This window comes from Leptidea sinapis, chromosome 13 (assembly GCF_905404315.1).
Source record: "Leptidea sinapis chromosome 13, ilLepSina1.1, whole genome shotgun sequence".
Lineage (NCBI taxonomy): Eukaryota > Metazoa > Arthropoda > Insecta > Lepidoptera > Pieridae > Leptidea > Leptidea sinapis.
The window spans coordinates 924,752-947,398 of NC_066277.1; the positions used below are offsets into that span (position 1 = coordinate 924,752).

General features: G+C 34.2%; 2 protein-coding genes across 3 annotated transcripts in view; both read right to left on the reverse strand.

Annotated features, from left to right (window-relative positions):
• LOC126967724 (tafazzin) overlaps positions 1-11,954 on the reverse strand; it is a 164,053-nt gene extending 152,099 nt beyond the window's left edge. The window contains exon 1 of the mRNA XM_050812344.1: positions 11,946-11,954. Within this exon, the coding sequence (XP_050668301.1) occupies positions 11,946-11,953 (8 nt within the window). The 5' untranslated portion in view covers position 11,954. The remainder of the gene's footprint in view (positions 1-11,945) is intronic.
• On the reverse strand, positions 6-21,707 carry LOC126967711 (solute carrier family 22 member 21-like). Of its 2 annotated transcripts, none has more exons than XM_050812322.1 (8): positions 21,509-21,707; positions 16,511-16,697; positions 12,984-13,185; positions 4,616-4,716; positions 3,689-3,840; positions 2,741-3,349; positions 1,518-1,699; positions 6-785 (listed from the first exon to the last, which is right to left on the reverse strand). In XM_050812322.1, the coding sequence occupies exons 2-8, from the start codon at positions 16,672-16,674 to the stop codon at positions 603-605; spliced, it is 1,593 nt and encodes a 530-aa protein (XP_050668279.1). In that variant the 5' UTR covers positions 16,675-16,697; positions 21,509-21,707; the 3' UTR covers positions 6-602. The 2 variants fall into 2 exon arrangements, with proteins under 2 accessions (XP_050668279.1, XP_050668280.1); XM_050812323.1 differs by lacking the exon at positions 21,509-21,707 and adding an exon at positions 18,217-18,336.
• Between the last annotated feature and the right edge of the window lie 940 nt (positions 21,708-22,647).

Genomic DNA, 22,647 nt, shown 5'->3' on the forward strand with positions numbered 1-22,647 from the left:
TAATATATAATAATATAATAATTAATCTTTATTTTTTGCTAAAAGAAAATACAATTTTGCTTAAAATTACCCTCGTCCCCCAAACTAGGATAGCCCTTGACATGGGGTTAAGTCTCTTCCCAGTTGTGCAATGTATAATGTCAAAAAAATTCTGAGTGGCACTACAACTGCGCTCGTCACCTTGAGACATAAGATGTGCAGTCTCATTTTCCCAGTTATTTCACTAGCTACGGCGCCCTTCAGACCTAAACACAATAATGTTTACACATTACTGCTTCACGGTAGAAACAGGAGCCATTGTGGTGGTACCCATAATATAGCTGGCATCATGTGCAAAGGAGCCACTGGTGAACTCTATTAATGTTGTCAAAAAACAAAATTGATAAAGTAAATAAGATATAATTATTTTCAGCATTATAAATGGAAGATTAAGGACTAAGCCTGTGTTCTTAGTAACTTATTATTCATACAGTTTTATATTGACAACTTCGAAAATTATTACCTATTTACTATGTAAACTTTAATGGTTACAATACTCGAAACGTATCAAATTCATTATTATGAAGTAAATATTCTGAGGTCACTCATATGTCGTCTATCTGTTAAGTGAGGCCCTTAAGTTCTTCTCTGGTTTCTTTGATGAGAGGTTTCCCGATGGCTTCAGCTTCATCCACGGTGTCTGGTAGCTGTATGTTTGCAGTTTCGGGCATGAACAGTGTGAGCACTCCGGATAGCAGTGATGATACCCCAAATATAAGAGCTGGAAGACCAACCCAGTACGTCATCTGCAATGTAAAAATGTACTCTTTGAACTTTTCTAGTCTCAACTGACAGTTGATTAATTCTTAAATATTCATTTAGTGCCTAAACATTCTTAATCTGCCGATGGCTTTAATATCTGAAAATTATCGATTAACAAATTGATTTGAAAAATCTGTTAATTCTTCTTGTGAAATACATATTTAAACTTTTACTAATTAGGTGCTTTGAATAAATTTAATTTACTATTTCTAGAGAAATGATTCATAAAATTGTTTTATAAGATAATATTTTTATATTCAAGATAAATTTGTCTGTCTTAAACAATTATTTAAGAAAAAAGCATGAAATTTTCTTTGTTACCTAACGCCCGGGTAGAGAAAAATCTGCTAGATTTAAATTTTAAAAAATGTAGTTTAAAATTTATAAATAATTATAACATTAGAATACAAAGCTAAAATTTCGCCACTATATACAAGACTATAATAGTTCAGATGGGACATTGGGTGATCCGGAAAGCAGAAGACCCCGGTTCGAATCCAGATGTCCTATAAGTTTCTTTTTTGTCCAAGTTTTGTACATTCTTAAAAACCCGAGCAAGACCCGGACGTCCGGATATTTTATTTTGATAATGAAAAACGAACTTTCGTATATATCAGAATAATTTTCGATTATAAACGGTGAAAGTGTGTGATAAGAAATAAATAAAATCGTCGCGATATGAAATCTCATTAATTGTCCGCGCGACTATTACTGACCAACAGCGGCGTCTGCGGGGCTAGTAAGGAGCCGACTCGACCCACAGCAGAGCAGATGGCGTGCATCGAGTTGCGGGTGTAGGTAGGGAACAGTTCCGAGGTGTACATGTACACGATGTTGTACGAGAAGGTCGCCAGGGTCTCGAACGCCATGAAGAGCAGCAGTCCGACCCAAGCATAACCTGCAATGGATCAATAATTCAAGCAGGACGTAGTGTCCGGTGGTATCATCACACGATATGATTGTTATTTATTATCGTAACCTCGTAACAGTTGAATGTGATGATACATCTTGTTTTAATAAATTAATGATTAATTCCTAGGGCGCATATTGAAAAATAATTAAGTAAGTTTTGGTTGTTCCGTGCTATGTGCATCGATATAAAACTCCGAAATATCCAAATTTCTCCCAATTACTCTTTTAGAAACACAGTTGTTGAAATTTATATTATTCAATAGTTTTATGTGCATAAAACAAGAAATGAAATGAAATTATTTATTTTGCTTTGGAATAGGGTATGTCCAGATCTTAAATATTACAATGCGTCCTTTATTCAGCTTATATTGAAAGCATGCAAAAACTTAACACTAATTTTAATATTCATTTAAACCATAAAAAATATTTTTAATCAGCCACTTAAACAGTTTTATTTACAGTAACTCCTGAGGCAATTTGTTATATAATTTTACACATATGTTATGACTGTTTTTAGGAAAAAATATTGTTTTAGCAGCATATATTAAGAGCAGTATATATAAATCAACTAATATAACTAGTTAATTATAAAGCAAAATTCAAAAATAATCTCACTTTACTTAATCATTCACAAAATAAAAGTGCTTTAAATAAAACACTGAATGGAGGAAGCCGAAGGGGGTGAAGGAGAATGGAATTCAGTACTACCCTAAAAATAAACCACCGCACGTTCGCTATGGGTGGAACGTCAATTTATTTGGTATTTAATTAAGTACTAACACATTTACAATAAATACCAATAGCGTGTTTTAAAACTATTGTACATTCCAGTACTAGCGTCATCTAGTCATGGCTATGCGAAGTAATAGGTAGAATTGAATTGCGGTTATATATATTATTAATGGTTAAATTCAACGTTAACATACCGCCCAGATGATAGCACATCATCATAAATTACAAGCAAATAAAGCCAGCATATCTGCGCGTTAATAGTCAGCATTAGCGTCAAATGAAACAAATTGCTTACCCTTCGGCATGAACGGCTGCGAGACACAAAACACTCCGCCGACTATGAACGAGACCACCAAGGGCATCTTTCGCTTGTACTTGGATAACGCCACCCAATAGAACACGTTCGCTGGTATATCCATCATCATTAGCAACGCGAAGTTGATGTACTTGTTGCCGTCTATCAGCACCGAGCTGATCATCATGCCGTAGTTGATCAACGTGATCGTCAGCCACCATACCGTACACACCAGGAACCGTTTCATCATTATTTTAGACCTAAACGTCTTCATTAACAATTTCCTGTCACTGAATTTTTCCTCGTCCACGTAATCAAGTTTATTCAACATTACTCTATTTACAGATACGTCATTTCGTTTTGCAATTTTCTCGATTATCTTAATAGCTTTCTGTGTTTGTCCTTTACTGAAGAGCCAGCGGATGCTCTCGTCAAGAAATAATGAGTAAAAGAGAATAAGGAGTGTTGGTGCGTAAATGACTCGTAGGAAGTGTCTCCAGTAAGGAACAGCCCAGGCGATGAACGGCATTAGTATCAGACCGCCGGTGTAACAGTTCAAGAGTATCATTTGGAAGAGCACGGCGCGTTTCTTCTCCACGAACTCAATACCTGAAAAATAAGCCTTGTAAGAAGATGCACTTGAAGTGGTTTTCATCATCCAAGCCTGATTTTCTGACTATCCTGTCCTTTGAATATCCTAATCTGAAAACTTAAGAGTTATAAAAGGCTCTGTTGTAGTATGAATATTTGGGATATTAGCTATAAAGCTTGATAATTACTAGTTAATCTTGGGTAATTGTATCACAAGTTTGTATTCATAATCTATGTTTTATGTATATTTAGAATCAAGAAAACTATATACATCTTTATAGTACGACTGCAAAAAAGTCCAATCGCTGTATGACCGAGAATTATGAATTTAACTCATCCATTTATAAGGTAACTTACTGAGCATGAATATGGGTGAAAGCGCGTCTCCTATGGCAGCCTCAAGGCCCTCCAACGTGACGTACATCCAGAAGGACGCGGAGAAACTCTTTGTGATTCCCAGAATAGCTCCCATTGTCCCTGCGAATACTGCCGCTGTCTTGCGGCCGAATCTAAAAAAATCTGCGATTAATGATAAAGTATTTCAGACTTTTTTTTAAGAAACTACCAACATCCTCTTTGTAGGTTAAAGTAGTACAGGAACAAGCTCCTTAAATTTAGTTCCTTTAGTTAAAATTTGATGGGGGTTTGGTTCTCTCTCTTCTGACTATATATCTATCTGACTATGGGAACTTATATCTTACAAATTAACGATGCTCGGCCGATCGTTTTTTATGCTATCCGGATATTTGAGTCACCGTAACGTGTTTATGGTCAAGTAATTGTCGTAGTCGAATATGATGATCAATCTGTGGCAGATTTTTAAACTGTCTGTAATCAAATTGCAATGTGCTCACGTTCATTGCTACATTGCAAAATTAGGTAGGTGTATACATATTCAGACAAATTATAAAGTGTACTTCAGATTCACTAAAAATAAAAAAAAATAACAAAGTAACAACCGAGTTTAAAAACACTATTCCAAAACAATTGATATAATATGCACTAAAAATTATAAAAATAATTGCGCATTTTCATACAATTTTATTAATTCATCTAATTCTACGATTCTTCTTACGATTATTGCTATTTTTGGAGTCGGTGTCAACTAAGGTAGGTTTGTAACTACATACATAGTTATACTTGAGTTGTGCTTGTGTGTCGCACGTGCTACGCGGACGCGATGAGGCAAAGGGCGAGAGCGGGACCGCGGCGGGAGGACACCGATTCCAAAAATAACAATAATCGTTAATCGTTGAGTATATTTACATTGTATAAAGTGGGTACCTGTCTGATATCTGGCCTTGCAGCAGCAAACCCACCATACAACCGAAGCTGTGTACCGTGCCCACCAGAGGAGGCTTCCAATCCTGACACGCCAGCCCAAACTGTAACCGACACGTAACATATTTATCACACAAGTTTATTGGGCATGAAAATGGAGCCGACAAAGAAGAACGTTAAAAAGCATTCCATTCATAAACGAAGCATTCCAAAACTAACGTACAGCCGGGAAATTATACCTACAGCCGAATAACAGTGACATAAAATACCGGTGGAATTTTTAATTTTGACATAACGCACACACATTTTATTTGAATTCATTCGGATTTGTAAGGGAGAGACCTTTCCTAAAATTTGGGAGATAGCTGGTCCACGCGTTATTCTCATATACAAGAGCCGCTCGCTGCCGCCTCGGAAACGTTGGTAAATTTTTGTATATTTTTTAATTTAATGCTTAAGATGGAAATATTGAATTAAAGCAGTGGTAATAATTTTTCTCTCACATTTCTTTTTAAAGCTAAAGATTTTAGAAGTGTTCATTAATGGTAAAATATACAAAAAAATTGTCATTTAATAATCATATACTTAATACTTGAAACAGACAAAAACTCGCAATTCCATCTACTCCCGTTTACGGCTCCGTAAAATTGCTAAATCTTTTACAGTGGATTGTGTTATATTTTATAATAAACTCCCAAATGATATTAAAATAATACCAATTAAAAAAAAATTATGTATCGTAAAAAATAAATTAACATCTATTTATAATTTGAAAGATTATTTGAATGATAAAGATAGTTGGAATTAATGTTTCTAAGTTTATGAATATTGTTATACTCATTTGAATGCTATTGTAACTTTTATACTTCATCCTGACTTGCACTAAATACTTTATAAAGTTTAACAGTGAATATAGATTTTTTGAATTGAATTGAATTTACAGGTGTGAACTAATTGAATATATTCTTTTATTTAAAGGCTTCCTTACAATAAAATATAATTACACTTTTGACCAGCGTTATTAAGATATTGAAGGAATAAAAACATAATATTAAAACAAGCTCACTGATCACCCGAAATGGGGTAATTCATTAATTTAATTAGTACTCTACTATAAAGACAAATCACATAAAGTTTATGAACTCACTGTCCAATGAATCAATCTATCAAGCGAAGCGTGCTTTTTATTGGTAGGTTTTATAGCGACATGTCTCCAATAACACTTTTGTTAACAGGACTTTCACGAAAAGTAAACGTGTTAAAGCTTGTCACAGTGTTTCTTCTTTTGCCGACCAATACTTAAGTCTTGTTACGTACTCCTTTTCATTCAATATTTTTAACCAGGGCTAAGACAAAGGGTTGAATAAAAATATTAGTTGAAGCCTTAACTTTTATTATTTCCCATTATCATTCCAGTTTTCCAAGTATAAAATTAAGATGGATAAAGCGATTTTTATAGCCTTAATACCTTAACCCAGATATCTTAAACAAAATATCATTCCAGGTACAATCAGGCATACTAATTTATTTAACATTCCCTTTGCTTCTACTAAGTATCTTAAATATTCACCTCTATTTCGAATTCCTGACATATATAATAAGAAATTTTCTATCGTCGACATTTTCAACTTTTCATGTCTGAGGTTCAAAAAACTGATATTAAACTGTTTAAATTGCAGGAGTTAATCATCAGTATATTCAGGATAAATTATTAGTCTCACATCGTAATTTAAACATTATATTCGAACACTCACATTCACTCACACCACTCTCATTCACTCATACTACTCACATTCACTCACACCGTTTCAGTTACTCAATATGGATACGATTTCTGTTTTTCTTTCTATTTAATCTTTTCTTGTAATTTTTTCTAGTATTTTTCGTTTTTGTCTTAAACTACTTTGTCACATACTTATTGTACTGTTAATAGTATTCCTTTTAATTGGCGTATCTATTCTGTATAATTTTTAATATACTCTTTCCATTTTGTTAGCTGTAAGGAATCATAAATAAAAAAATAAATTAATGGAATATTATTCCAAAATTTTTAGTTAAATGTCGGACGTAGCTCTATACGTAAATCAAATTAATCTGTAATAAATGAGGATTGTTATAAATAAATGTCAGATCTGTTATAACGTACAATATAAACATATAAATTAATGAATAATTGTATAAGACATCAAAATTTAAAATCATTTTTGTTACTTACCAAATTTATAGAAGTTTAATTATTCCAATAATTATTTCGTTTTTCCCTGTTTTTTTAATGTAATGATCTGTCATCTGTGTGTTAAAAATTTTAATTAATTATATTCATATTCTTCAGATGTTTATCACGGACGAGTAAAAAAGAAAGACTCCGCGCCGTGATATTATCAAGTGAAGCACTTTTATGCTAGTGTGTGTGTGGTGACGGGGATACCAGTTACACAATTTTTTCTCCCTTAAATAATCATATATGGCCACAAATATTTTTATAGTATCGTTTTTACACTGTTTCACAACACACGACGGCATTTTTAAAAATATTTTATTGCGACGCAAACTGATCTGTCACAGACGATGGCAAAACTCATAATGGCGGCCGATCGGCTTGTATTAGTGTAAGTGTGTGCGTGGGGCTATGTATTTACTCGTTTACAGGCTTGTTTTGGTGCTTCACTGGTGACACGGAGTCCTTCTTTTTTATTCGTCCGTGATGTTTATGAGTCTTTTTGTGTCTATATGTTTATATATATAAAAATTACGTGTCACATTGTCTGTCCACGATGAACCCCTAGACTGCAGAACCGATTTTAATCATATTTTGCAAAACTGCACAAGTTTGAGAGATAGAATAGTTTTTACGATTCGTAATCCCTTATATTTTATTAATTTCAAATAGTATTTCTATATGAATATAATTCTGTGAGATAAATTTTGGACACACAGATGACAGATTAACTTTATATTTTATGTTATAACAGATCTAACATTTTTTTAAGAGTCCTCATTTATTATAGATTAATTAGATTATACAGGATCAAATAATATTCTCTCTTAAAAAACCACAAGCGTATTTATGTACAGTAAATGCATCAATCCAAGTTATAATATAGGCCTACATATAGTATAATATATATATTTATGCAGTACTTATTATGTATATATTTAGTTACAATATTTTTTATGTAACGAAACCACCTATATAATCATAAATTAAATCTCATTTTTTTTAGTAGGTATTTGAATGGTGAATTTTTCGGAAACCGTAATATAATATAATAATAATAATAAGGGAAACCTGTTATGGGTAGTATTATTGTAAAATATTATTAGTTATCTGTAATATGATATATAGTGATTACATCGATATTAATTTAACGTCTTCTGTCCATACGTAAATTATTTGTATGTAAGTTTAGTGAATAAAATGTAGTCATAATAATTATATTTCTTAGTCTTTTATAATAATAATTTAATACCAAAACATTTAACAATTATTACTTTTTAGCATAATAAGGTTTTTTTTCCTCTTAAACTAATATTTACTTTGTGAAAATTATTAAAGCATGTGGTAGATACCTGTAATTGTTTGTTACATTGAGTACATTATAATATTTAGCCTGTATTATAAATATAACGCATCAATGTAAACAAATGTTGGTATTTCTACATAAATAAATATGCTGCAATATTGTTTCATTTGATAAAATTAATTTAAAAAAAAGCAAACGGGAAGTGAGTAAAATTTAACTTGCAAGATTTGATTACAGACAGACAGCTGGACAGGTGAAATTAAATAAAAGTGCTTGTCATAATAATTAAAATTAAAAAACGTGATAAAAAAATAAAGAAATCAAAAATCAAGACGTACCCCAGGCTCGAACCTGAGACCTTCTGCACAAAAAGACATAGAAGTAGTACAATATAGAGTAGTAAAGACATAGTAGAAGTAGACATAGTAAGTAAGTGTTAGGTTATTTTCGTAACGGAATTTCTGGATTCGGTCTCCACGCTCAAGGCCCGCGATAGAAGCTATGCAATAGCTTAATAAAATAAAATAAAAAATAAAATATATAAAAGTTATATAATATATAAAAAAAAGTATATAACTAAATCTCGTTTATATACCGTATAACTCATAAAATCTTCGAATCATACTATCGCGTTATTAATGCTATAAAATATTTTTTAAATTAATTATGTTTGTTGACACGAGGTGAAAGTCAATGTCCGAGTCCCCAAGTGTTTATCGATTATACAACAAAAATGAAAAGCATTCTTCGTACATTCCTCTATATTTATCATAACCACCTTTACATCGCAGTACGAGTTAAGAGGCTTTTATCATACGCAAGGCTTTCATGGTAATTATACTGTGTCTGAAATAACTGAGAGATAATTTCGTAAACGGGCCCGAATCGTGACTGGACTAACCCAACCATGAACTACCATCCGCGCTCCGACCACTTCTCACTCAGCTATTCTTAAACCATCTGTATTACTTCATATTTTTGAAGTTATACTTGTTTAAGCGCGTTATGAAAAAATGATGAAAGTGAAATTTTAAGATGCGCGCGCATCACTGTAACACAAAAGTAACAAACAGGTTGAAATTGGTTATTAAAATATACATACACACATACACACACTCACGCCTTGTTCCCGTCGCGGTAGGCAGAGACAATAGAATGTCATTTGCTTCTATCCTTACAAACCTCACGCGCTTCCTCTACATTCATTACTCTTTTCATACATACTCGCCGGTTGCGGGTGCTTCGGACCTCTCCTTTTCTCAAAACGTCCCCAATTTGGTCGACGAATGTTCTACGAGGTCTCCCGCGACCGACTTGCCCACACACACTTGCCTTATATATTTGATGCGTCATTCTTTCTTCACTCATTCGCTTATTATTATTAAAATATGTCTTTTAAATATTGACAATTAACATTTAAACTTATATTTCAGCAAAAAAGTACTAAGAATTCACTGTATTTTATCAAACTCCTTTGAACTTGGCGCGACAATTGTAGTATGTCTCATTGTGGATAATTAAGACCTCGCGCCTCAGAAATAAATAAAACGCGTAATACTAAAACTAAGCGACCCAGTTATAATAATTATAACGTAGCCTGGGATATATATTTCTTGGGCCTTTCATTTTCTGAATATCTTATTTATCACAATATTTAAATCCAAACTGGGTAATTTTTTATAATCCCTAGAACATATAACATGTATATCTTATTTCCATTTATAACAATAATTTGTTATAGTTTAAAGCCAAAAATTACAAAGATAAAATTATTTTTATTTTCAGTATTTGTTTATATTATTGACAAATTGTAAAAAAGCACAACGTCTTCGGGTCATATAGTATGAATATACATTCATAGTGCATTTGTATGCATAAGAGGACCTTTACCCAGATGCCACGTTGTCGTTACGTTTTGGAACAGCCTGTAAATACTTGACTGGTCATAAATAGTGTAACAATTAAAAATAAAAATAAAATTACATTTGAATTTGGAGTCTGTCATTTTTATATAGTTCATTGAGTTTTCTCATTTTGGCGCCAACACATTGTACAATATTTTGCGATATTAAAATGGAGTGGGCTGATAAAGAGAACCGAATCGCTGTGATTGCAATACACAAAGTAGGTATGGAGCAAAATGCAATTTTTAAACTCTCCATACACTTGGTATTGGCATAATGTTTATGTACTGGGCTAATAATAAGTACAATGAGTCCTCCTCTGTTTATGACAGAAAAAGATCTGGCCATCCGTACGTAGTGTTCGTATGAAAAAGGTGGTCAAAGCAGTAAGGTAAAGAATTCTAAGAAATCCTGTCCGAAAGGAAAAGATTTACCCCCTTATTCATAATGGTCCGCTAACTTTAAACATCCGCTAAGGAGTGTTATTTCTCACTCTGACTTAGGTCAATAGAAGAAGAAAGAGTGATAATTAGTAATGCTTTAAGTTAGCAGACTATTATGAATAAGGGGGTTTATCTCGGGATATGAAGGTAACACCTTTCCATGTCGCGTATTTTGAAAGATGACTTAGAACATGCGAAGAGACGTACTGATCATTAATTAACTGATTATTTAAAAAAGAATAGGGTGACAAAATCGAAACAACCACTGAAGCGGTACGCAAAGGGAGGTCACAAATAAATTTTGTTTACGAATGAGATTGAGATGAGATTTTTACATTTGAGCAACATTCCAACAAATAAAATTACCGTATTTAATATGCTGCAAGCAATAAATTATGCTGCAAGCTCTAGGGAAGCATCCCAATTAGTCGACAGATAGCAACGTAGGCACTATCCGACTTCAGTGATGGTTTGGTGGAGAAGGAGTGACTGAGCCATACTTTTGTAAAAAAAAAATATCAAGATACCATTTAAGAGAAGGTAGTGAAGCCCCTTAATAGCACCATGTTGAAGAACCAAGAATGGTCCTTCCAGCAAGACTGCGCCGGGTCATAAACCTCGGTATACAGTCTTGGTTGAAAACGAACGTTTCGAACTTCATCAGAGCTGAAGAGTGGTCCCTAGTCCCGAACTTAATCCGCTGGATTATGATTTATGGTCAGTTTTAGAGCTTGCTCTAAACGCCATGATAATTTGGTGTCGCTTTCCGTAATCAGTACGATTGGCAGTGTAGAATTTTCCCATGGAAAGAGTGCGTGCTTCTATTGATAACTAGCCTCAACTCTTAAACGACTGTATTGCAGCCAATGGAGACCACTTCGAATAAGCATTTTATATTTAAGATTGTTTTATATTTTTTGTATTAAACACTGTAAAAGTAATAAATGTTATTTGCAATAGATTTTTTTTCTTTGTTTCAGTATCTATGGCAAGACTAGGTCTATAGAAATCGCGTTGTATAAAAATTACACCAAAATAAGCTTCGACTTCATAACTTTATTTTGCCGCATTTACTCCAGATGCTTAAAAAATTCTTCATCAATGTATCATATATCTTCATCTAATCAGCTTTAGCTCAACTGTCACAGTGTGCTTACATTGTCTCTAAGCACACTTTTCCGTTCCGCTATCAGACCACGAATGATACGTCCTTATTTGCTTAAATAACGTCGTTGTAAATATTACATTTATCATTCACTAGTAAATTGAAATCCTTTCAAACAAACTTGTATTTAAATGTGCTCTTATCTCTTATTTACTATTGCTTTGGCCTTGTCATTTTCTCATAAAATATTAATAATATAATAATATTGACACTCTTACACAAATTATCTTGTCCCATACTAGGCATAGCCTGTACTATGGGTACAAGACAACGATATATTTAATACTATATACTTACTTAAACATACATAAATACATATAAACATCCATGACTCGGAAACAAACATCCATATTCATCGTATAAATGATTGCACCTTCCGGGATTCGAACCCGGGACCTCTAGCTTAGTAGTCAGGGTCACTAACCATTCGGCTATATCGGTCGTCAAAAATATAACCTATCCATAAAAATATGACCTATCCTTTTAATTTACGCTTAATATATTCGAAATAGAATATAGCAAAAACGACTTCAACGGATGCATATAAATGAAATGTTGAAAACAAAATAGTGCATAATATATATGACATATTATTTTTATATACTCCCGGATGGTCATCTCCGTCGCTGGGTCGATGACACCTGACAACAGGGAAATTGGAAGAAAAATTGGTTGAAATTGGATATGACCATCACTGATCAAATGGCTCTATGGAAGAATAGGCTTTCCTATTAGCCACATCCAATTTGGATCACCCAACGATGTTGTTAATGATGATAATATTTCAACTCAGCGTGAGCGGCAAACATGTTCATGTAGAGTTCTTTAAGCACTCCATTTGAAAGCATGGAGCGGGAGGCTCCTTTGCACAGGATGCCGGCTAGATTATGGGTACCACAACGGCGGCTATTTCTGCCGTGAAGCAGTAATGTGTAAGCATTTTTGTGTTTCGATCGGAAGGGCGCCGTAGCTAGTGAAATTACTGAGCAATGAGACTTAACATCTTATGTGTCACGGAGATGAGCGAAAGTGTAGTGCCACTCAGAATTTTTGGGTATTTCAAGAATCCTGAGTGGCACTGCATTGTAAAGGGCAGGGCGTATCAATTACCATTAGCTGAACGTCCTGCTCGTCTGCTCTATTATTATTATAATTAACACTATAAGAACTACGCTTCTAAACAAGCAAGCAACTCCCACACATCTAGGAGCTGGGTGATAATTCAGGATGGACACATGAGAATACAGAATTATTAATAGTTAACCCGACGTAGTCTATGATGTGGGAGCCAAGCTAATCGGTTTTACGTGTGTTAGACGACATAAAAGTTTTCACCTCAGCAACAAAGCTGTCTGGGATGTCATAGATCCATTCGGTGCAGGTCTCTGTTAAATTGTTGTTGAAGGCGGAACAGTCTGCATCCAGCGGCGGGTGTGTGCTGCATTGCCTGATGTCCTCGGAGTCTGTTGTCGACTGTGTCACCAGGAACCACTCCGCAGAGAACGAGTTGTTTGAGTCGCACTGAGGGATTTTACATCTGAAAGTTGTTGTTGAAATATAAGCATTCTGTTCAATGAAACATATTAAGATAGAAACCACTTTTCAACTATCTTGTAATAATCGTTCGGCTAAAATTTGCGTCTAAATTCTAAGATAGGTCGGTTAGGACTAAATATTATTTCGATTATGGCATGGTCATTTATTGTTTTTGTCAAATATAACTTTAAATTGTTTTAGGTAAATTTATGATTATTATAGGCTAGGAGGCTACCAGTGCCAGTGAGGCTCCTTTGCACAGGATGCCGACGACGACAACGGCGCCTATTTCTGCCGTGAAACAGTAATGTGTAAGCATTACTGTGTTTCGGTCTGAAGGGCGCCGTAGCTAGTGAAATTACTGGGCAAATGAGACTTAAGGCGACACTAAATGCCAGCGACCTTGAGCGATATGGGTTCACGGCTGCCGGCCCGCCATCTATGTAATAAAGCCAATATTTTCAAAATTCTTGCGTAGAAAACAGTTTATATGCTTACAATCCTCGTTATTCACTACTAACCTGAATAAATGAACCTACACAAAAAAGTACAAGCAATAAGAATAACTTTTCTGAGAGAAGTACCAAAAAAATATGTCCCGCCATGCCAAAAAACTTGTTTAACTTTAAATAAATGTGGTAGTTCAAAAAGGCTCGGCAGTGTTAACTATGACCAACAGCAAGCATTAGCAACCAACAAATAAGACTTAAGGATATGTGTAACAGGATTAAGTAGTGTTCATAGCTCGAAATGCTATACTTTCACCACAAAAAACACTATGTTTGCGTGTTTTCTGCTTACTCTTCGCCTTAACATCTTATGTCTCAAGGTGACGAGCGCAATTGTAGTGCCGCTCATAATTTTATAGGTATTTCAAGAATCCTGAGCAGCACTGCATTGTAATGGGCACGGCGTATCAATTACCATCACTGAACGTCCTGCTCGTCTCGACCCTTATTCTCATTAAAAAAAAACTTACTTGTTTCATGACACGGGCTGAGTAAATTCCTATGAATAATTTTATTTGGAATGAAACTAAGGTGAAAAAAAAAATAGATTAACTATCAAATCACGTCACTGAGTTAATTTCACGTGTCTTACTAAAGCAATATGGCGATATTTAATATTTTATTATTGTATTTGAATGAATATGTTTACAATTATATTATTCGTCCGGTTTTTGAAACTTTATAACTTGAATTAGTTTAAATAATTCATATTTCTAAGGTTAATCCTAACATTAAAATTCCCGATGTTTATTTAGTGACCAATAAAATCATATCAGAAGGTTCTGTCAATATTCTGAATTAATGAAGTGTCGTAAATTATTGAAACTGTTTGAGCTAAATCATAATATATGGCTTTTACAAATATTAAATATTCTTGAATATTATTTTGTTAAATCAAAAGGATTTCGATTTACGATCTTCTTTTTATAGTTTTCATATAAATTTATATGGAAATAACATAATAAAGTTTTATTTGTGTTATGTTAGCTTACTGTACTTACATAATGTTATTTATAAATATTTAGTTATTTATTAAGGGACATTTTTAAATGAACTTACACTATCTTCGCGCCTCAATAAGGCTACTGGTAACCCAAGCGTTGGCAGCTAACTCGGTCAACGGATCAGCCTAGCTATCCAACGCGGAAGTGCTGCCAGTATTCTTGGTACTCTTCCACGTAATGATCGTTCTATTTTTAAGTAGTCATAGTATTGTAAATATAGTTATAAGATTTGTTTCGTTTAAATAAAAGTATCCTTGCATTAAGGAAGGGACTGGTTTCTGAAGACGACAAATATTAGTAGTATGTTGTCACTTATAAACTTCATTACTCTCTCGGTGACTCAAACAGTGAACAATTAACGAGAATGTCCCAGTTGCAAACATGAAAGTAAAATCTTGAACTACAACGATTACATTATGTTTCAGAAACTAAGAAAAAAGTAAAAGAAACTTCCGATAGATATCTGTTGGGGTCTGATAGGTTTTCCAATAATTATAGACACATTGCTATTGTGGTTTGTTAGTAAAAAGTAAGGATCCTATATTATGTTGAAAAGTTTGTTTTAGTGATAGGAATATGCCTATCATTTTATTTTCACAATTTTTGGAAGACAAACTAACCAATATTTAAAATTAATTATCTTTCAAAATTCTTAAGGCCGATTATAAGTATCCACATTTTATGGATGAAGAAGTATTATGTCAGCGGATGCGAAAAATTCTTCTCGGCTTAAAAAAATAAACGGAGAAGAATTTATCGTTTGCCTTACAAATACTCACTAGTCTGTCAGGCTAGCTAGGACTTCTAGAATAATATTTTAGTCTAAAGCTTAGCTAATGAATTCAGCACATGGAAAATAGATATACTCGATTGGCCCAATTTTGACACTCTACAGGGAGATACCTCCAAAAAGATACCGCAAATGTGTTGGAAAGATGGAACAGTGCAAGTCACATATGAAAGTACGGCTAAAGGGCGTGAACTGGATGCATATAGCCCAACATAGGAATACATATACCTATACATATGCCAGTGATGACATACAGAACGCAGACGTGGTCGCTAGCCTTATGAGGAAGCTCACAGTCGCTCAACTGGCAATGGAGAGAGCTATGCTCGGACTTTCCCTGCGAGATCGAATCAGAAACAAAGTCACTGACATAGCCCAGGTGGTTGCAAAACTGAAGTGACAGTGGGCAGGGCACATAGTTCGACGGACAGATGGCCGTTGGGCAGCAAAGTCCTCGAATATCCACCATGTACCGGAAGCTGTAGTGTCGGTAGGCGCCCCATAAGATGGACCTACGATCTGGGCAAGATCGCCGAAATAGATTGGATGAGGGCAGTGCAAGACTGATCTTCATCTCGATCTTTGGGGGAGGCCTTTTTCCAGCAGTGGACGTCTTCCGGCTGACGATGATGATTATGATGAGAAATACACAGCTAAAAGACATCTAACCCTATATCTTCTTTATATTGAATTTACTTTCAATATTTTTCTACGATGGAAACAGCCTTAATAGAAAACAGACTAAAAATAGGGCGTTAATATCTTGGGGAGCTTAGTCCCTGACTGGTAGTCAAGCCTCATCTGTCCGATCCATAATATCTATGAACCCCCTCATTCATAATAATCTGCTAACTTAAAGCATTGCTAATTCTCACTTTGTCTTTTTTGATTGACCTAAGTCAGAATGAGAAATAACACTCCTTAGCGGCTATTTTATGTTAGTGGACCATTATGAATAAGGGGGTAAGTGTTTTAGTTCGTTTTATAAATCTAAATAAATTATACCATCAGTTCTTATATCACCTGTAGTTGACATCTTCGACTGCGAATACGTAGTTCACATTGTACATGGAGTTGGTGGCGTACACCAGCGCTAACATGCCCAACGTGATAATCTGGTGTCTGCCAATCCCTCCCAGACTACCAAGCACCTCATCTAACTGTACACGTGGCTCTTCTGCCTTCATTTTCAGCGATTATCAATCACCCACTGAAAAATAATAAAATATATAGACTTGTATCTTTTCGGCAACCTTTAAATTTCCTTCAGGGCCCTATTTGTATTATATACTAATACCAAAGACTGTTAAAGATATTAGACCGAAAAGTATAACTATCAAGTCCACGTGAAATAAATTTTGCAAGGGATATGGGCGTGGCGTCTATGACACGATCACAATTAACCAATCACATCGCTTCCCGCCAATATTATTGCTCAGCAATGTCTCCCTGCACTGTTTATTCTACGACTAAGTTCGATAATTGTGTTGTGTAAATGTCCAGGAAAGAAACTATCATATGATAACAGTATCATGGAACATCACTGATATAAATTAAATTATGTCTACAAATTAAGAGATAGGGTTTAGGAATCTCCAGCATTCACAGGGTTTGTTTTCATTTCATAGCTGACCTGTATGTAAGCTGCTCCTAGTGAGGACGCATGATGATAGACTTTCCCAAACTTTCAGAATCCCATAACATGGAAGTTTCAAGAAAAGCGAAAAAAAAATAACCGACTTTAAGAAAGAGAGAGTTATCAAGATTATTTTTATTTGAAAGTGTTATTTACAAACTACCAGATTTGTCCCATTATAAAAATTCAGATCCGACTACAGAATTTATGAATAAATGAAGGGGTAGCCCCTGCATTCTGCAAACTTAATAAATGCAACGCTTAAGATAGTAGACCGTATATGCATAACGATAGTGAAAGTTTCATTAAGGTGAGGTAAATAATATAGAATACCATAATTGATCCATCTTAAATATAAAATCCTCGTTTCCCGGTGTTTGTTACCAAACTCCTCCGAATCGGCTACACCAATTTGTTTGAAAATTTGTGTGTCTATCGGGTAGGTCTGAGAATCGGCCAACATCCTATTTATCATACACCCCACCCACCCCTAAAACTTTTTTTGACTTTTATTTTATTATCATTCAACATTTAAAAATACATACAACTTCAAATTTTCTCCCGTCTACGATCAACACCTAAACATAATTATATAAACATAATTATAATTGTGAATTTAGTTCTCTGGTAAATCTAGTTTCGACTGACTGTCTCATTCGACTAGTTTCACTGCAAATTTTTTACAAAAACTTGTAAATAAAAATTTTATTCACCATTATGCTAGTGAAATTACTGGGCAAATGAGACTTAACACCTTATGTCTCATGGTGACGAACGCAATTATTGTAATACGGTTCAGAATTTTTGGGTTTTTCAAGAATCCTGAGCGGCACTGTATTGTAATGGGGAGGGTGTATCAATTTCCATCAGCTGAACGTCCAACTCGTTGTGTCCCGTTTTTTCATAAAATAAATATCTAATAACTATGAACCATTTCGTAATAAATATATTTTGAATGTTTAAACTTTTGCTTAGCTTGGCATCAATTTCAAAATTACATTTAAACACATAATTAACCTTATAAAAGTAGAATAATAAAAATAAATGAAACGACTATCGGCTCGCATTAAACTTATTTTCAATATTAACTTACATATGTCGGAAAGTTTCATGTCTCCTGCAAAGCTTTCACAAAACTTTACATCAGTCTAACCAAATAATAATTTAATATGGTACAATAATATTATACGTGTGTTCTTATATACAAAGTCGGCGACTGCATTGGTACCAACGCGACTTCCAGTTAATATAACACTATCAAATCGGACCGGTTTCTTTACTAAATGTTAATAACGATATAATCCTTTGTTGTTATCGGTTATTTATTGTTAATGTTTCAAATTGAGTATTTAAATATCACTTAATTTGGAAGATTTTATAATTAGGAAAGAAACACAATGTTTCAATTTAAGATAAGTATTTAACCTACCTTATTTCATACTTTCAACACTACTAAAACAACATTTATATACATCTTATAATCTTAAGAGAAATCTTGAGACACCATATCATGTTTGTGATAAAATTTAATTCTAAGCTGGCCCAAATTACAAAGGGAATTCCAATGAGGCATAGCAGCTATCATGAAGACATTTGACATCCCAATTAGTACGAATATCAACGTGAATTGGTGATTGAGTATTATTAATAAAAACAATAGAAATATTAAATTGATTTAAAAAAGAATTGTTGGTACACGATGGACCGCCTGGTCAAGATCGCTGAATACGTTGGATGAGTCGGAACTGGTGTCGAAGTAAAAAATGGTTCGCTAGTAAAAGCGATGTACACAAATATACAATAACATTAAAAATACTACATACGATACGCTGAAATAGATTTAGTGTAAGTATACAAGATACAATGCCATGACCTACCATTGAGTGTAGGGATTGCTTACAGAAAAATAGTATAACTAAAATCTTCAACAAACTTTTGACTCACCTGCGTCATATCAAGACGTCGTGACAATAACCACAATAATAATTTTATTGATGAACACAACTAACGAGCAGATAGTACTAATGAAACTGTATAATATGTGGAATTCATAAATTACTCAAATTACACAGTTATTGTAATAGTGCTTACTAAACTTGTACAGTATCTATTTATCTAATCAAACTGTGTCGCATATTATGTTAAATTATGATCAGCACTGTTTGAGCAACACCTTAAGAGAGTGTTTGTTGAATTATTTGAACTACTACTCGTAGTGACAAATTTGTATCTATTCTAACATTAACATTATCAGCAAATACTTAAAGTTGATATTCAATTTTTTTCGAGTTATAAAGGGAAAACATGTACTGAAGTTTCTAGGGACTTTTTAATTGTTTCTATAACTAATTGGTTTGGGGCTTGAAGGGAAAGTAACACAATCTTTTTTCGAGCTCGGGAGGTTTCTGACTTATAAAAGAGGTGCTACTGTATATAATATTAGAAGACAGGACATATTTAAAAGGATTGTACGTTGAGAACATAATATTGTTTTATTTTTATGAAAATAAGGGACGAGACGAGCAGGATGTTCAGCTGATGGTAATTGATACGCCCTACCCATTACAATGCAGTGCCGCTCAGGATTGTTGAATAACCCAAAAAATCTTAGCGGCACTACAATTACGCTCGTCACCTTGAGACATAAGATGTTAAGTCTCGTTTGCCCAGTAATTTCACTAGCTACGGCGCCCTTCAGACCGAAACACAGTAATGTTTACAAATTACTGCTTCACGGCAGAAATAGGCGCCGTTGTGGTACCCATAATCTAGCCGGCTTCCTGTGCCAAGGAGCATCCCACTGTTAATGTGGTAGGTGTGGAATGTAATCCCTTAAAATATAAGCAATTCGTTATGTTTCTAAGGTGATAACCCTGCCTTCTTGGAATAAGTATACAAATAAACTAAAAACAAAATGTTATGAACAATGTGAGACTCGAACCCGCGACCTCTCGCATTCCGTGCGAAATTGTTGTGTACTTCAAATATACTTTAAGTGACATTAAATTTTTAAAATTAATTTGGATTTAAGCTGCACTTCTCAAGGAACTTTCTTCCATGTTACATTTGTTTCAACTAACGATGGAATGTACTTCTTACGGTGACCAGCACGATACGATAGTACAAGGCATATAGAAAAGTGCTTTCAACCTTTAAAGGTGACCATTGTAGGACTTTGAAATGCTGCCAGCACTCCTATAATTTCTCTTATGTTTTAAGATAGTGTTTTTGTTACCAATCCGCAGGTCCTTTTGTCTCAGTATCCGTAATAAATATTTGTCGCGATTGCTACTTTTTTATATGCCAACCTATTTACATAAACTAATACTACATGATGTAAGATATATGCTATATTCTTTAATGCACGTTCTTTTATTCCCATAACTTTGGAGCTGCGGTAATGTTAGTGAAACAAATGGCTTTTCTTGTCTTCTTCTCTCTCGATCGTAATAATATAATATTTAATTATCAATGTAAAAATACCGGATCAAGATTAGATATAACTTCCTCGATCCAATATCTAGCCAACACACGGCCCCGCCTTTTCATTATTTGAAACTGTGTCAATCGGTTTTGTCAAATGAGATATAACTTGTTTGAGTTCTTCTAGCGCTATTTTTTCCGAGGTGTCTTATTGGAATAATTTAGTGGTAATCTGTTGATAATATTTATAAGATGCTGGATATAGCTTGATAAGTAACAAAATATTTAGCAAAAGGTATTTTAAGCACAGAGGACTTACAAAGCTCGGTGAAAGAGTTATTTTGTAATAGTTTTACCATTTTACTAAGCTTGACTACTAGCTAGCTAGTTGACTTGTTTATATATTAAGGGCTTATTATTTTCATATTTTTTGTTAATAATAATAATACACAAATAAAATTTGAAAAACAATATTTTATGAACGATGCGGGACTCGAACCCACGTCCTCCGGCGTTCCGTGCCGGTGCTCTAACCAACTGAGCTAACCCTTCGAGTGACGTATCGTTATAAAATCTTGTATGCTTTGTTCAGCTCTCAGGTTGTGGCTTCATTTTATGTATTAATTCATAAAGTGAGGTTTATCACTTTTAAAACATAACAAATTGTAATAATAATAATAATATTAATAAAAAGGGAACAAGGGTGTGCCTGTTTTTATTGTCATTATTTTTGTACGCTTAGTTTTCTATTATATTTCATTTATATTTGTTGACTAGTGTTTTCTCGTTGCATTCGCAACTAAAGATTTTATCTTAATAAAATGTTTAGTTAAGAGTTGTCATACTGAAAAATGCAGGGCAAGCCTGTCAGCCATTAAGTTGGCATAGCGACATCCCATTCTGCACGGACGCACGCCAAGAAAGGGGAGATATTAGTACAAAAATCAATTCACTGTACTTACAACTTATTTATGTCCAAAATTCATAAACACATACATATAATGTAAATCAGTACAAATCTAACTTCAGTGTTAGGTTAGGCATGGCATTTATTATCATAAAAGATAAACTTCACAGCTATTTAACTAAATTGAACTTGAAAACTGTACGCCTAAACCCTTATTTACTCTCAAATTAAATATACGCTTAATTTAACAGAAACACTCACTAAACATGTAGTTATGATATGGATAGTAAAGAATCAAGTCGGGTATTTGTCGACAGTAGTTAAGAGAACAGTTTGTAACGACGGGTCAGTATATTTTGTTTCGTCAGATAGTCCAGGAGCAACCTACGCAAACTAATGCATATTATTTATCAACAATTGAAAAATAACAATTCCTTACAATTGTTTAAATAATATGACACGGGGTTGCCCCATTACAATTTTATTTTATGACAAAAAGGGACGTGATGAATAGGTCGTTCAGCTGATGGTAATTGAAACACATGCCATTACAATGAAGTGCCGCTCAGGATTCTTGAAAAACCTAAAAATCCTGAGCGCCACTACAATTGCGCTCGTCTCCTTGAGACATGAGATGTTAAGTCTCATTTGCCCAGTAATTTCACTAGATATGGCGCTTACACATTACTGCTTCACGGCATGGTGCCATTATGATAATCATAATCTAGCCAGCATCCTGTGCAAAGGAGCTTCCCACTGGCTCCCTGCTACTCCAACATGCATTCATATCATCAGTGGAGCAATTTGAAGGGGATCGCATAAAAAAATTATATGGAATAGTGTTCGGTACTCATGCGCCGATACCTCCTGGACTATGAGTGTGCGTCGCGAGTAGGTGTATACTGTGGCGGGTGGATGTTCTTTTATCAAAGGTAATCATTCACTTGAATGTTAACCACACTAGTTACATCGCGTTGCATTGCCCGTTGACTCATTACAGCTCTCATTAATCTCTTTAACTCTTAAATTTCTTTTAACTGACTGTTGTTAGTTCATAAAAAATTAAAAATATTTATTTCTGATATCTATAATGTAGACTTCTTAAGCTGTAACATTAGATTTATTTTTAAGATTTTTGTTTATATGAAATTAAGGGACGAGACGAGCAGGACCTTCAGTTGATGGTATTTGATA